Below are 14,180 nucleotides of genomic sequence, written 5' to 3'. Positions count from 1 at the left end.
GGTGAAAATAAGCACCATAGTAACAGTCAGTCCAATAGCAGTGAGTTTTGTACTAGCCAATGCACAGTATTAATGACACAAATATATATACATGTGTATATACATGCATGTGATCATATGCTCATGTGTATTTGTGTGTACATGTCTGTGTGTATATCTGTATGTGGCTGCATGTTAGTACATATGTATATTTGTAAATATGTGTACCTGTGTGTACATGCATGCTTGTTTGTATATGTGTATACATGAACATATGTGTACCTATGTGTATACATATGAGTATATGTGCATATGTGTCTGTGTAGATACATATTTGTGTATATATGTACCTATATATAAATGGATAAATATGTATATGAATATTTATACATGTATATTTAGTACCCATGTGTATATGTGTGTACCTGTGTGACTATGTGCACCTGTGCATATATGTATGTATCTGTGTGTATATGTGCATATATACACATTTGTGGCATATGTATATATATATGTGTGTGTGTGTGTGTGTGTGTGTGTGTGTGTGTATATATATATATATACCTCAGTACACTATATATATGTTTATCTGCATATGTGTATGTATATGGGTATATATGTGCACCTGTGTATCTGTATATGGGTATATATGTGAATGTGCATATGTGCATATATGTATATAAATATGTACATGTATGTGTATATGTATGTGTGTGTTGAAAGTAGAGAGGGGATCATGAGAGGAGAGAAAGTGTAATGAATACAGGTGACTAGAAAGCAGAAAGGGACAGAGAACACTGGTTGAAGAGAACGAATAAGAAGCAAGTACAATGAGGTATGTATGGAAATGACACCTTTTATGCTATGCGTGTATTAAAGACAATGCAAGTGATAGACAGAGAGGTTCAGATGCACAACATGAGGTGTCAGGAAGTCAAACCCAGGATTTATTTAGATAAGTAAGAAAGATGAGACCTGTTCCTCTCTCAGATGCCAAGTAGATGGATTGCTTTAGTGATGCTTAGTGAATGGCAGGATAAAAGACTGGCTGTGAATACAGAGTTTAGACCTCACCATGACAACTCTGTGCCTCTAATCAAGTTACTTAAGTTGTGTGCTTCAGCAACTAAGCAAAGCTAGCTTCCTTAACCACATCAGCTAACGGGATCATGGAAGACTCACTCTGGCTGAGAAATCTGGTTTGCTAAAGCAAATGCATCTCTGAAAGGCACTGGTATTTCTTCAGTGGCCCGGGGATGAAGAGAGCATTTTTCTCGGGAAGGCCTCATAATAGATACATTATTCGATGTGATGCAGAACACTCTGTGATACCACAAGGACAGCTGTCACCAAGTGTGACACTGCAAACTTGGATGACAACAGCCAGTCAACCAGCCTGCAGGACTTGATGTAAGAAAAGCTATCAAGTAAACAGAAATACTAGAGCTGTGAAAACTTCTATAAACAGCCCAGTGTTGCCTCTGAAGCTCTATTCACATTGCCCATAGCTATTGTATTTTGAATCTTCAGTGAGCAAGGCCAATTATGACATTATGACTTTATGAATTCTTGGACTTCTCGGATCAAGGTCTTAATTTAGAGGGAGAAACACTCTTAACATACATTTCTATCTGGGCCAAAAGATTTTTCACAACTTGTTAAACTGGGGTGTCCAGCTTGATTAAAAATGTAGATTGTTGTCCTAAGGTGAAGTGTAAAAATAAACCTAGTGGCTTATCTTCATATATATCCTGACAAAAGAGCAGTCAAGGGGAGCTACAGCCTTGGCCCAAATAAAACATCACCCTGTAATCCACACAGCACATAAAAACAAACAAACAAACAAACACCTGGGAAGAGCATTCAAAAGCTTTAAAAATACAAGACACACTCTTGCGGGAACTGGAAAATACATCAATGGCTTGGTATGTTATCTTTATATTTGGCTTAATTTTATTTTCTTCTATACCTTTCATTTCCAAGATGGAGAGGGAGCAGTAGAAAGTGAAAAAGATATACAGCTAGTGTAGCCTTTGAATAGTCAGGAAATTCACTTTCCACTGGATTCAGAAATCAGAAAGAATACACTGATACATCCCAGTTATGAGGTGGGAGATTCACCCCATGCCCTCTCTGTGTACACACCTGCGATTAGATCTCATAGTCTACCTTCACTCTCTAGGTGAATCAGCCTCCTTCAGAAAATGATGAAACCTTTTATTTTTTAATATTCGTATAAGTGCCTAGAGAGATGCTTTCCAGATTCTTAGTGAGACACGAGATCAGTTGGGTTGTGGCTGCTGCATCATTTTAAAGCAATGAAATCGAACAGAAAATACAATGTCAGGGAACAACTGACAGCAACTAGCAGTAGTGGATAATATATACATATTAGTTAGCTATAGCTTATATACACACACGTGTTTATGTGTTGTACATGCCTTAGGTGAAGTGGGTTTGGCCTAATGCTGCTTGTGTTATGTTAATTTTGTTCTCCAAAACTACCTTCTCAAGTGTCTACACATAAGACATTGAGGGACCCTGTCCGCAGTTGGTTCTGATTGGTAAATAAAGATGCTAGCAGCTAATGATTGTGCAGAGCAGACAGAGGCAGAACTTTTAGGATTCCTGGGCTTGGGAAGGATAGGAAAGAAAGAAGAAGGAAGATTCGTCATGACTCAGAGACAGAGGGATTGGGTTTAGAAGCTACAGAAGAAAAATCACCCAAAATGTAGGTGGAAGGGGAAAGTGGCCCCATGGGGGAAACTGCCCAGAAGGTAACAGGGTAACAAAGATAAACCATAAAAATAGGAGGTGTTAAGCCAGGAGCACAGGAGAGCTAGTCATGGGGAGGATTAGAAGTGCCCAGACCTGAGCTAGCCAAGGCATATCAAAATAGACTGGCGTGCTCGAGTGTGTGTGTGTGTGTGTGTGTGTGTGTGTGTGTGTGTGTGTGTGTGTGTGTGTTTCATTCTCGGATACAGACAGCTCTATGGGCAGGTGCAGCACGTATGTGACCAGCCAGGAACTCAGATCAAGTTAACTAATTAACTGCTACAGATGGCGCCCAACGTGGGGCAAGAACTCACTTTAAAAAATTATTTAGAGATTCTCAGACAAAATACACACAAGCCATGATGTTAGATTAAGATTTGCAGAGAAATGGCTTCTTAAATAGGCTAGAAAATTTGCCCAAGCCACATGAAGATTTCTCCCATGGTTCAAAACTATACAGAGATCTTGAGTTTAGAGATGTTGAGAGCCCCTGCTGAACAATGAGACTGGCTGCTTAGAGAAAGACAGGGACAGACAAACAATAGAAGCTGCCTGCCACAATCGGATAAATAAAGGACAGAGATATAAATTTTGATTTAATTGTTTTTAAGGACAGAAGGGAGTATAATGACAGATAAATCTAATTATAAAATAAAGTATAAATAATACTTTATCTAATTGACAAATATGATGGCCTAAATGCTAATTGTATATACTTTATAGTTTCCATAATTGTTATGGTTATGCTCAGTTTATACCTGAGAGAAGAAGGGTTTCTTGCTGGTGTTTTTAAAATTTGGGTAGAAAGGGTGAGATGTTGGGAATTGGTCCTAATGCTTTGTATTAACTCAGCCCCCAAAATTTGGAATCAGTATGTTTAAAAGCTGAAGGCCCCTGTCCCCAATTGTTTTTTGATGGATCAATAAACAAACAATGGCCAACAGTTGGGCAGGCTGAAAAAAATGGGAGTTCTAGGTTCCCGGGGAAGAATGGAGAAAAAGCAGGTTTTCCATGAGGAGTAAAACAGAGCATGCCAAGAAGAAAGAGGAGGGAGAGATGGCTGAAATGTAGCATAAATGGAAAGCAACCCTACAGGGGTGAGGGGATGGGCTATCCAATAAAGTGTAGATTCAGAGGGTATTAAGTTCAGAGTACCAGCGGGGAGTGTTTGATATCAGCAGGAAGGTTTAAAGGTGCCCAGCCATCAAGCTAATCAAGACATATCAAAATAAACTGGCATATGCATGTGTCTTTCATTCTTGAATCCAGAGAGCTCCTGGGCAGGCACCAGGACTCTTACTTCCACAACAGTAGGTAATATAAAACACGAAGAGATTCTACAAAGAAAAGGTCTCAGTGTACCTTAACTAGTGAGTACATACACAAACATGCTCGTGCAGACACATACTCATGCACGCACATGTGCACACATACACACACACACACACACACACACACACACACACACACACACACACACACTATACCAATGAATCAGGGTCTCAATGGAATAGGTAAGCACCCAAGTCTGTTTAGAGCAAAACCCACCTGCAGTCATCCAAGTGCTGCCCTTCCCACACACCTCCGCCCAGTCATTTAGAGCTAGTGTCTGGCAAGGTCTAAGCCCCAGAAAAAAAGTCCAAAGGCCAAAGCACCTACCCCATCAGGTTGCATCAGATGGCCGGATGCAACATTAACAATTAGAAATTCCATCAAGGCCTTTCATAAGGAACCTGAACTATCTCAATATCTCACACACTAAAGTTTGACAACTACAGCTAATGCTCTCAAACTTTAATGCCCATGGTTTATTTTCATTTGTTATTTGAAAGCCAGGTGTGAGACTCTGGCCTAAAAAAAGAGGATATGGTAGTATGGTATACTACTGTCTCCTATTTTTTATGAGTGAATTATTTTGTTTTAATTATTTTTATCTTATGTGCATGGATATTTTGCACTGCATATGTACAGTGACTGTGAAGGCCAGAAAAGGACATTGGATCCCATTTTTGTAACTGAACCTAGAGTTACAAAAAGTTGTGAGCCATCATGTGGGTGCTGGGAATCGAACCTATGTCCTCCAGAAGAACAGCCAGTGCTCTTAACTCAAGTCGTCTCTCCAGCCCTCTTTCTGAGGGATTTCTATATTATATTTTTTTGTTTTACAAGTACCAGAGAGCATTTCTAAATTACAATATTGCCTACTGCCCTAGGAACACACAAAAGAGAATTTTAAATTATTTGCCAGTTTTATGAGATTTCTAAATTATTCTAAACTAAGGCACAATAAAATGCCTGTCTGATCACTCTGGGGGCTCTATGGTAGAGCTCTCAACAACTCTTTGAAGTTTGAGATATTTCCATATGAAAAGAAAACACAGTGCATAAAACAAGGGTGTAGATACTGGAGAAATGAAAAGTGAATTAAACTAAGATGAAAGTCTAGAGGAATGCAACTTGGGTAATTTCTCTGTCCTCAGTGGCTCCTTTACAGATGGCAGAGGGTGGGCTCAGCCAGTACCTGGTCCAAAAGAGATGAGAGGAACTTAGGCACAGAAGACATAGTAGAGTGTCGGGAGAAATTGCAAAGATAGTGCAAACTAACACTGCTCTGTAACCTTAACAGACCGCCCGGGAAAGGCAGGACCCAGGCAAACCCTTGCAGATTTAACTAAAAACACCTGTGATAGGAGTTTTGTTTCTCAAGACAGGGTTTCTCTGTGTATCCCTGGCTGTCCTGGAACTCACTCTATAGACCAGGCTGGCCTTGAACTCAGAAAACTGCCTGCCTCTGCCTCCTGAGTACTGGGACTAAAGGCGTGCACCACCATTCAGCTCGTGTTAGAAATTCTTACATAGGGTTTGAAGACCAAGAAGAGTAGACTCAGAGGACTCACTAAAGGAAAGGTTAAAGAGTAAAGTTGGGTGATTCTCATCGCTGACCAAATTACTCATCCCCCACTCCCCCTGAGCAAAGGGTCCTGCACATGCCATAAGTCTTAAGGTTTTTTTCTTGAACTATTCTTAAGTAGGCTGACTCTGTAGAGAAGGCATTGTCAATGCCTGCCTTTGTGGTTTTCTCTATACTGTGTGACTATGGAATTCTTGGACTCCCAGTTTGTCACCCCAACATCCTTAACCTGGACCCAAGCTGAACCTGTTTCCCTCTTTTCCACCCTGGACCCTACCCCACAGCACCCGGAAAGAAAAGGACAGCACTCTTCAGTATGCTGAGAAGATATCAGACGTATAAGTTATCCTTCAACACCAACCTAACTAGAGTCACTAGAGGAGACACACCTCTGGGGGTGTTGAGAAGTCTTCCCAGAGAAGTTTAACTGAAGTGAGAAGATTCACCCTGATGGTGGGTGGTCGGTCCAAGGCTGAAAGTCAGAAGACAGCAGAGAGCCACCTGCCTCACCCTCTTACCGCATCTTCTTCTTCCTGTCTGACTGTATTGCTTCAGACCACGAGCTAAAGTAAAACTCCTAACTCAATATGGTTTCATCAGATATTTTGTTACAGCCAAGGAAAGTAACTCCTGCAGGAAGGGAACAGGTGCTGTTCTCTGGCCATGCCAGGACTGACAGGTCTATCTGCCATTTCATATGGGCCAGTTCTCAGGGCTAATTAGGGCAAGCAACCTAACGTCGGAAGTAATCTCTATCACTGGGCCAAAAAGCAGGCTTATTTACAACCTGCTAAAGAAGGAGGGAATCCTTAAGCCCCATGTCCTTCTTAGCCCTAGGCACTGGGGATGGGGGGCAGTGCCCACCAGGATCTTTCCTGGAATGTGGTAGCAAAACGAACTAATACAGATGTGTCAGTGGTCAAATTGCCTGCTGTGCAGGGCAGAACAAAGTCCTCTTGGACTTGAGAACGGCAGATCTTCTGTAGGAAAGTCAAGTGAAGTCTCAGGCCTGACACTTGTGAAGGAGCACCCTCAACCTCTCTCCCCTCTTACCCTACCCCTCCTGACCACCGCCTACACCTGCCTCAGTTCCAATCTCTCTCTCTCTCTCTCTCTCTCTCTCTCTCTCTCTCTCTCTCTCTCTCTCACACACACACACACACACACACACACACACACACACACCCTTCACAAAGACCCCACTGGTCCTCTAGTTCACCCATCAGAGAACAGACTTGGGATAGAAGCCCACATAGATCCTGGAAATGGGTTATGAGCATATGAACAGAGAATTCCAAGACCCTGGGTACCAGCACGAAGTGAGGGCTCCGGGGAGACTGATCCTTATGGTCTTGCTGACAATTCATGGAGAAGGTGTGGCTAGGGAAGGGGAAAGCTGAGTTCTCTAAAGCAGAGGCCTTCTTGGCCAGGTGGAAAGTTGCCCCATGCTGGGTGGAGGAGAGGGCAGCACAGCAGCAGGAGGGGCAGGTAGAGTTCAGGATGAAAGTCAAGTGGCTGAATTGCAGTCCCTTTCTACTTTCAATTATCTCGATGACTTTAACCTCACTGGAGCTTATATTGATTAGCAGGAGAACACGTTCTCTAAGATGCATTGTAAGACCAAGTTCCTAAGAGTCGAAAATCAGGGCAGGAGGAGAGAGACTGCATCCCACAGCCTTTTAGAGGCAGAACCAAACAAGTGGTAAATGTTAGAAATACCTTCCTGTAATGGGTGGGGTGGCAGATGTGCATCAGTCAGGCAAAGTGGCCAAGGGGATGAAGAGGAGGATATCTCAGGAGTGAGACAAGGGCGGGCCTTCCTGAGAAAGCTTGCGTCCCGAGAGGTCAGTGATAGCCCAGCACAGCTGAGTGGTCTTCAGTAGCGCCGGCTCGCACCGCTAAGAGCAAATACACTCGCTGATTGAGCTTAGGGGGAAGGGTCCTCTGGGACAGCATCTCACTTCCATCTTCCTTGATGGCATGCAATTAGTGGATCACCATAGTGATGGTGGCGTCACGAAGGTGCATTCCTGCCATGTGCCTGTCAGCTCTGGAGCAAGAGGGAACAGGGATCTCTGCCCTGCCTGAGGTCAGAAACAGAGGTCCTTTCCTCTAGAAATCAATAACATGCCAGGAGTTGCTTGCTGAATTTAGTGCAAACGAGTCCAGACTAGTATTGCTCATCTGGGTATCTTTGGCTAGGAGAGGTGACTGGCACTTCTTATCTGGATATCTTGGCCTGGAGAGGCGTTGCTCTGCTTGAGTGATGAATACTCCCTCATTGTGTCACATTATCTGCAATGAGGTCCCTCTACATCCCCCACCCACGTCTTGCAACCCAGATCCCCGTCCCCATTTGTCATCTGTTTTGACTTCTGTCCAGCTGCCTCCAAAGGACAACGGTAGGAGAAGCATCAACGGCAGCACAAACACAGCTGTGTGTTCCTTCGGCCTAGGCCTGTGCTCAGTTCAAACACCATGTGATGTGACTCGGGTCCAGAAGCTTCCCCTGCCACCTGCTTCTCCGCAGCTGGTGCTGGGGCACGGGGTTATTAGTGTTTACATCATAGTCATTTTGGTTACTGTGGAGGCCCTTGCAAGAAACAGGGACAGGAGGGCAGGAGAGAAGACGTGAGAAGGCAGCTCCACCTTGCCCAGACTTTGTTTCAGCAGGAACGGCTCATTTATGCATTTCCCTCTTAAGCCAGAATGCATGAAATATGGGTCCTGGCTAGGACAACCTGAGGAGGTCCTGGATAACAGTATCTGTGGGAAGACCATAAGGAGCCAAGTACCAGCCATCACCACCAGTAAAGGTTGTCCACTGGAAGTTAAGTTTGAACTACAAGTGGGAAAGAGCACATAGAGGCTCAGAAAGGACCCCATGGTGGCTCTTGGCACTCAAGAGGCTCACAAACTGGGGACAGCCACCATGGCTCCAACTGAGAAACAAGAATGTAAAACTGGTCCCCAGGGCTGGGGAACTGGGGAAGTAGGGAGATGTTTGTTCAGGGCTTTAGGGTGAAAAGGTTCTGTGAGCTGACGGTGTATAGCAGGTCCCTGCAATTGATGTCGGAGCAGTAAGACTTCTGCTAATCCTTGATCCAAAGCATTTGCACGAAAGAGAAAAGAGAGGTAACCATATGTGGGGGTGTGACGGACTCAACTCTAGTGATCACTGCACAGTGTATACATGTATTAAATGATGACACTCAGAAATGTCCAGCCTTATCTGTCAGTATACCCAGGTAAAGTTAAAGACGTCAGCCACCGTTGGGGGAGGGCCAAACACCAACGTCCTGAGGGAATTATGAAAATACTTCAGATGAAGATTCAGTAAACATATTTATGGAGAACGAACACAGTGTATGTTGTTCAATGAAAAGTCTTAAATTAAGAAATATGTGGGCTGGAGAGATGGGTCAGTGGTTAAGAGCACTGACTGCTCTTCCAGAAGCCTTGAGTTCAAATCCCAGCAACCACAGCTCACAACCATCTGTAATGAGATCTGATACCCTCTACTGGTGTGTCTGAATTATATATAATAAATAAGTCTTTAAAAAATATGCATAACGTCAACATGTATGTATGAAGGATCCCAGAAAGTAATGATGGATCCAAATCAAAGAATTTTGAGGTTTACATATGTATTATTATAAATGTTGTGTGTGTGTGTGTGTGTGTGTGTGTGTGTGTGTGTGTGTGGGCCAGAGGTGTCATCCTCAGAAGAAGCCCACCTTACTTTTTAAGACAAGCTCTTACTGGCCGAATCAACTGGACTATGCTGAAAGGTCAGAGAGCCCAGGGACCCATCTGTCTCCTGCTTCCCAACAGTGGGATTACAAACTCATCACCGCATGGGTTCAAGCCCAAGGGCAAAGGGTTTGCAATGCAAACATGGAGAATGTGGCTAGCTGGTGCTCCTTCCAAAGACAGGTGTGGCCATATGCCCTAGGTAGCTCTGCACTGGAGTTGGGAAGTATGGCGGATAGAGATCCTGGGGGTTCCCTGAACACTCAACATACAGAAATGGCAAGTCTGCAGGGTAGATTCAGTGGGTATCGACCCTGACTCAAAAAACAAGGGGGAGAACAACAGAAAAGACGTGGATTTCAGTTGTTGGCCTCCATTCCTTCCCCAGCCCAGTGCATATACATGCATAAATCCCCCACAACATTATTAAATATAAATGTCCTGCTAACAACTGAAGGAAAAATGATTGGCATCTATAGACTAAATTCCTTATGTATTGATCTATCTAATCACTGGAAACTGATAACCAGAAAATGAGTGTTTACATACCTCCTGAGGAGAATGAGAGGACCCTAGGAGGGATTCATACAAAACTCAAAACTAAAGCAAAGCATTCCAGAGTAAACACAGGACCACAGGCGCGCTGAACTTGAGGGCCAGTGGGATGACTGGCTGGGCTCTGTACTAAGAAATACAGACATGGAAGAGGATCTGCATGCTAAAGATAAGAAGGCTCGCAATGGAAACCTCGACAGTTTGTGTGGATACCTGACTTAAGCCAATAAGCAAAAAAAAAAAAAAAAAAAAAAGGCCCAGTCTGGTTGTGGGGGTGCACACCCAGAATCCCAGCACTTGGGAGTCCGGACACATTTTAAAATTGATATGTAAGGAATCACACAGCCAAGTGCCACCAGATGGAGAGGGGAGGAGACCTCTTCCTAGGTCAGGTAGCCGGTGAGCGAGCCCTCAACAGGCTCCTTCCTGGTCCCAGCACGGCCCCGCTGAGGCTTTGCTGCACCCGTGTGGCCAACACGAGGACTAACAGCGGAGCCGGGACGGACAGGCCCCAGGACACAGACTGAAAGAATAATGCTGCAGGGCTTCTTCCTGCCCCTTCCCCCAACACAGGACCAAATCTGTTCTTACTGGGAAACACGGCGCATCCACCGCAGCAAGGGAAGGGCTGGAGAGCGCATGCTCCGGAAGTGGCTGAGATGCGGGATTCAGAGAAGCAAGCAAGCCATGAAGTCACCTCCGCTGGTCAGAAGGTGGTGGGATGGAAGTGGGGACCCAGAAGAAGACGGGGAGGGGTAGGGAAGAGCAGCAAAAATGGAGTCCTACAGTGAGAGGAAGTTCCATCGGTTTGGGGGTAATGTCGCTGGGAGGGAGAGGAGAGGACAATCCTGCCTGGAGGTCTGAGGTCACAGCAGTCAGTGCAAAGGGCACCCGTTCCCCTCTGTGAGCTCCCTTCCAGATTACCAAGAAGACATCTAGCTGATTCCCACAAACAACAGCTCAAGTTGCTCAGCCCACTCTTGTAACAAAACAAAAAACAAAAACAAACAAACAAAAAAACCCCAGAGAGGTACAGGACTCGGACTTAAAATGTAAAGTTGCTGTTGAAAGCACAAGAAGAGATCTAATCAGACCCCTATGTAGCCTTTGACATTTTGTTATCAGGCTGACCCCAGTAATGGCTGATGCATATTTTCTTAGTTCCAAATGACGTGTTTTGTTTTTTTTCCCCCTGCTTAATTTATTGGACTTATAATCCACCGGACCTATATTCACTAAGGGTGTCATGGTTCTCTGACTGATGGCATTTTCAGAGCCGGTGTGAGCCCATGAACACACATTCTGAATCAAACCCCTCGCTCCGGAACCAGAGGTCAACCCAATCGGATCCTTCTCTGTTGAAACTCACAGGATTAAACTGCTGAGCGATCCTGGGCAGATCCCTCAACATCTCTGGGTGCCACGACCTCATCGGTATAATAGGGATATATATCTTATAGATAATAGGGATAATCTCACTCCGTCTCCTGAGAACAGTGAGCTAAGATCCACAATGTGGTCGAAGCAGTAACTGACAGGGAAAATGTCAGAAGAATTAATCAGTTCAGAGCCACAGCTAATGTTTGCAAATGGGACTGAAATGTGAGTCACTAGGTTTTCGGAAGCTGGCTTACAAAACTACACTCATAAGCATGAGCGTTACTCGGATTAACTGACACCACATCCCAGTGCATTCCTGTCCAGCCCTAAACCTCCCTATTTCAGGAGAATCAGAATTATGGGCTTTATTTATTCTGCTCTAAGCCCCCTTTCAGACACTGGTTCATCACTGTTGTGATCCGGATGAGAACCTAGGGCTTTGTGCACATTAAGCAAACACTCCCTGTGACTGAGCCACGATCCTTTTTAACTCCCTCATAACAGTCCTTGTCACGACCACCCTCCCTACCAACTACTAAAAAGTAAAGAACATTCTGTGGCTTATGTGCCTGTGTGTTTACAACTGTGTGTATGGGGGTGTGCCTGTGTGTTTACAGCTGTGTGTATGGGGGAGTCCACCAAGCAGGAACAGGTAGGTGGTGACAAAGGTGGAGAATCCCTGTCCCTCCTGCTTTGGATGTGGGCTGCAGCCCCTTCCCCTGGCCACACTTACCTATTGGTGTTCTCCAGCACCTCCACCTTCTTCCGAAGCTCCAAGTTCTCAGTTGAACAGGACTCCACTCTGAGGAGAGAGCACAGAGATACTCAGATACTCTCCACAGGGCAATCGCTCAGCCCGGGGCTTTGGCGTCGAGGAGAAAGGGGTGGGGTAGTCAGTGAGGAAAACCGAGGGTCCACGGGGGCAACCTGGCAGGTCAAGGTTCTCCTCACACATAAACCCCATCCGGCATCTCAATCGGGTTCCCCACCTCTTCCTGCTGATCTCACCTATCACTAGACCACAGGCTGTGGAGTCACCAGGGAGCTGCACTGCTGGCCAGTGATACAAAGCTTGGAGCCTGGGTAAAAGGCAGGCAGGACCAGAACCCACAGCAGTGATGTGCCGGAGCCCACATACCCAGAGAGGCAGAGAACAGAGACCCACAAGAATAATCTTGACTGTGGATGCCTTTAGGACATAATGGAACACAAGAGAACAGAACGGGAGTCCTCGATGCCACACTGCCTACAACTAAACCAGCTATAGAAGGACAGCTTTCCGTAGAAGCTCACGTGAACAAATGAGAAAGGCTCATTGGCGGGTCTTCTAGGGCCTCCTTTCTACCTCAAAATCACACAACTATCTAGGGCTGATAGAGATGGTCCTCAATTCACAAGTTTCTCTGAGCCCTCGGGGCATTCCGGGTCTTTCAAAAGAACAAAGGTTGCCTTCCTGTGTTTTTGAAAAAATTCTGTCTGCCCACAGAGTACAGGAAACAGCAGAGTCTTATTTGTATCATTTGAGGCCAGGGACTGGGTAAACAACACTGCCCCTGTAGGCTGAAGCTGGGCTTCTCTGTGGACAAGATGCAGGAATGTCAAAGTCTAACGCTTGCTCTAGAAGCTTGGAAGGACTCAAGATCTTGGTCAGAAAGCTGGGATTCACACAGCACAGTCATAAGCAGTCCTGCAACATGACCACTAGGGGGCAGGCAAACACTGCAGATGCACTGGGAGGGGCTTTCACAAAGCCAGACTGAGAACTCTCACCCTGCCTGGTGAATCTGACCTAATGAACACACCGGGCGAGTGAGCAGGCTTACTTTTTCTCCAGGCTGTCCATGTATTCTTTCTTCTTTCTCCTGCTTTCCTGGGCAGAAATCTGTGAAATCGGGGAGGGGGGGAAATGAATTTCCATTTTTGAAGGAAAACCGGGAGTGAATAAAAGGCACCCGGGAGGCCATCTGCACAGGGGCCAGCAAAGCCAGCCTCTTGTGGCCAGCACCCCTTTGTTTAAACTGTGGACTCCCCCTACTTATTGCCAACTCTGCTTCCGGCCCAGACAGACACCCCCCCCCCAACCCGCCGACAAACTCCTGGGTCACAGACTGATGGCTGAAATAGTTCTGAAAAATGATGTCAGCTCTCTGGACCTCAGCTGGCTTGATTAAATATAAAACCATCCAGCTGGGCTTGGATATGTATAAACTGTCTGCCGGCTCTACAGGAGGGCGAGGAGGTGTAACTCGGGTTCTTTCTCTTGTCGCCTTCCTCTCTTGCTCCCTTTTTCTGCGCCACAGCTCTGGAGGCAGCCGAGACTCAGGCGGCTTACTGAAGTTTGTTTTTATCACAGACCACTAACAACAACAACAACAACAACAACAACAACAACAACAACAACACAAGCTCTTGAGTAATCCCTGCATAAAACTGTATTTGCTTATAAATTACATACAGAGCAACGAGAAGAAAATATACGCGTCATAAAAACTGAAAGTCTGAGATTTTTTTTAAAAAGAAAGATAAAGAGAGATTCTTGTCTCTCCTTCTGCCTCTGAACAGGCTATCATACACAGAGAGTATACATACTGGTGTGAGTTCACACTCACGGTGGGGAGATGGTGTCATACACAGGGAGTATACATACTGGTGTGAGTTCACACCCACGGTGGGGAGATGGTGTTATACACAGAGACTATACATACTGGTGTGAGTTCACACCCATGGTGGGCAGCCAGTGTCTATGCTCCTGACCTGACTACAGGACCTTGGGGGTGGGGGCTTGGGGCTCAGCTGTCCCGTCTGTCACAGAAATGCCTGCAGTGGA

At 45.2% G+C, this 14,180-nt stretch overlaps 1 protein-coding gene across 1 annotated transcript in view; it reads right to left on the bottom strand.

Annotated features, from left to right (window-relative positions):
- CREB3L2 (cAMP responsive element binding protein 3 like 2) overlaps window positions 1-14,180 on the bottom strand; it is a 118,812-nt gene that overhangs the window by 12,130 nt on the left and 92,502 nt on the right. Inside the window, exons 7-8 of the mRNA XM_080932160.1 lie at window positions 13,177-13,235; window positions 12,087-12,155 (exon numbers count right to left, since the gene is read on the bottom strand). Coding sequence (XP_080788286.1) covers window positions 12,087-12,155; window positions 13,177-13,235 — 128 coding nt within the window. The remainder of the gene's footprint in view (window positions 1-12,086; window positions 12,156-13,176; window positions 13,236-14,180) is intronic.

Source organism: Micromys minutus (assembly GCF_963924665.1).
Source record: "Micromys minutus genome assembly, chromosome: 18".
Taxonomy (NCBI): Eukaryota; Metazoa; Chordata; class Mammalia; order Rodentia; family Muridae; genus Micromys; species Micromys minutus.
The sequence above is the reverse complement of the archived record's forward strand: the minus strand, read 5'-3'. Positions and strand labels throughout refer to the sequence as shown.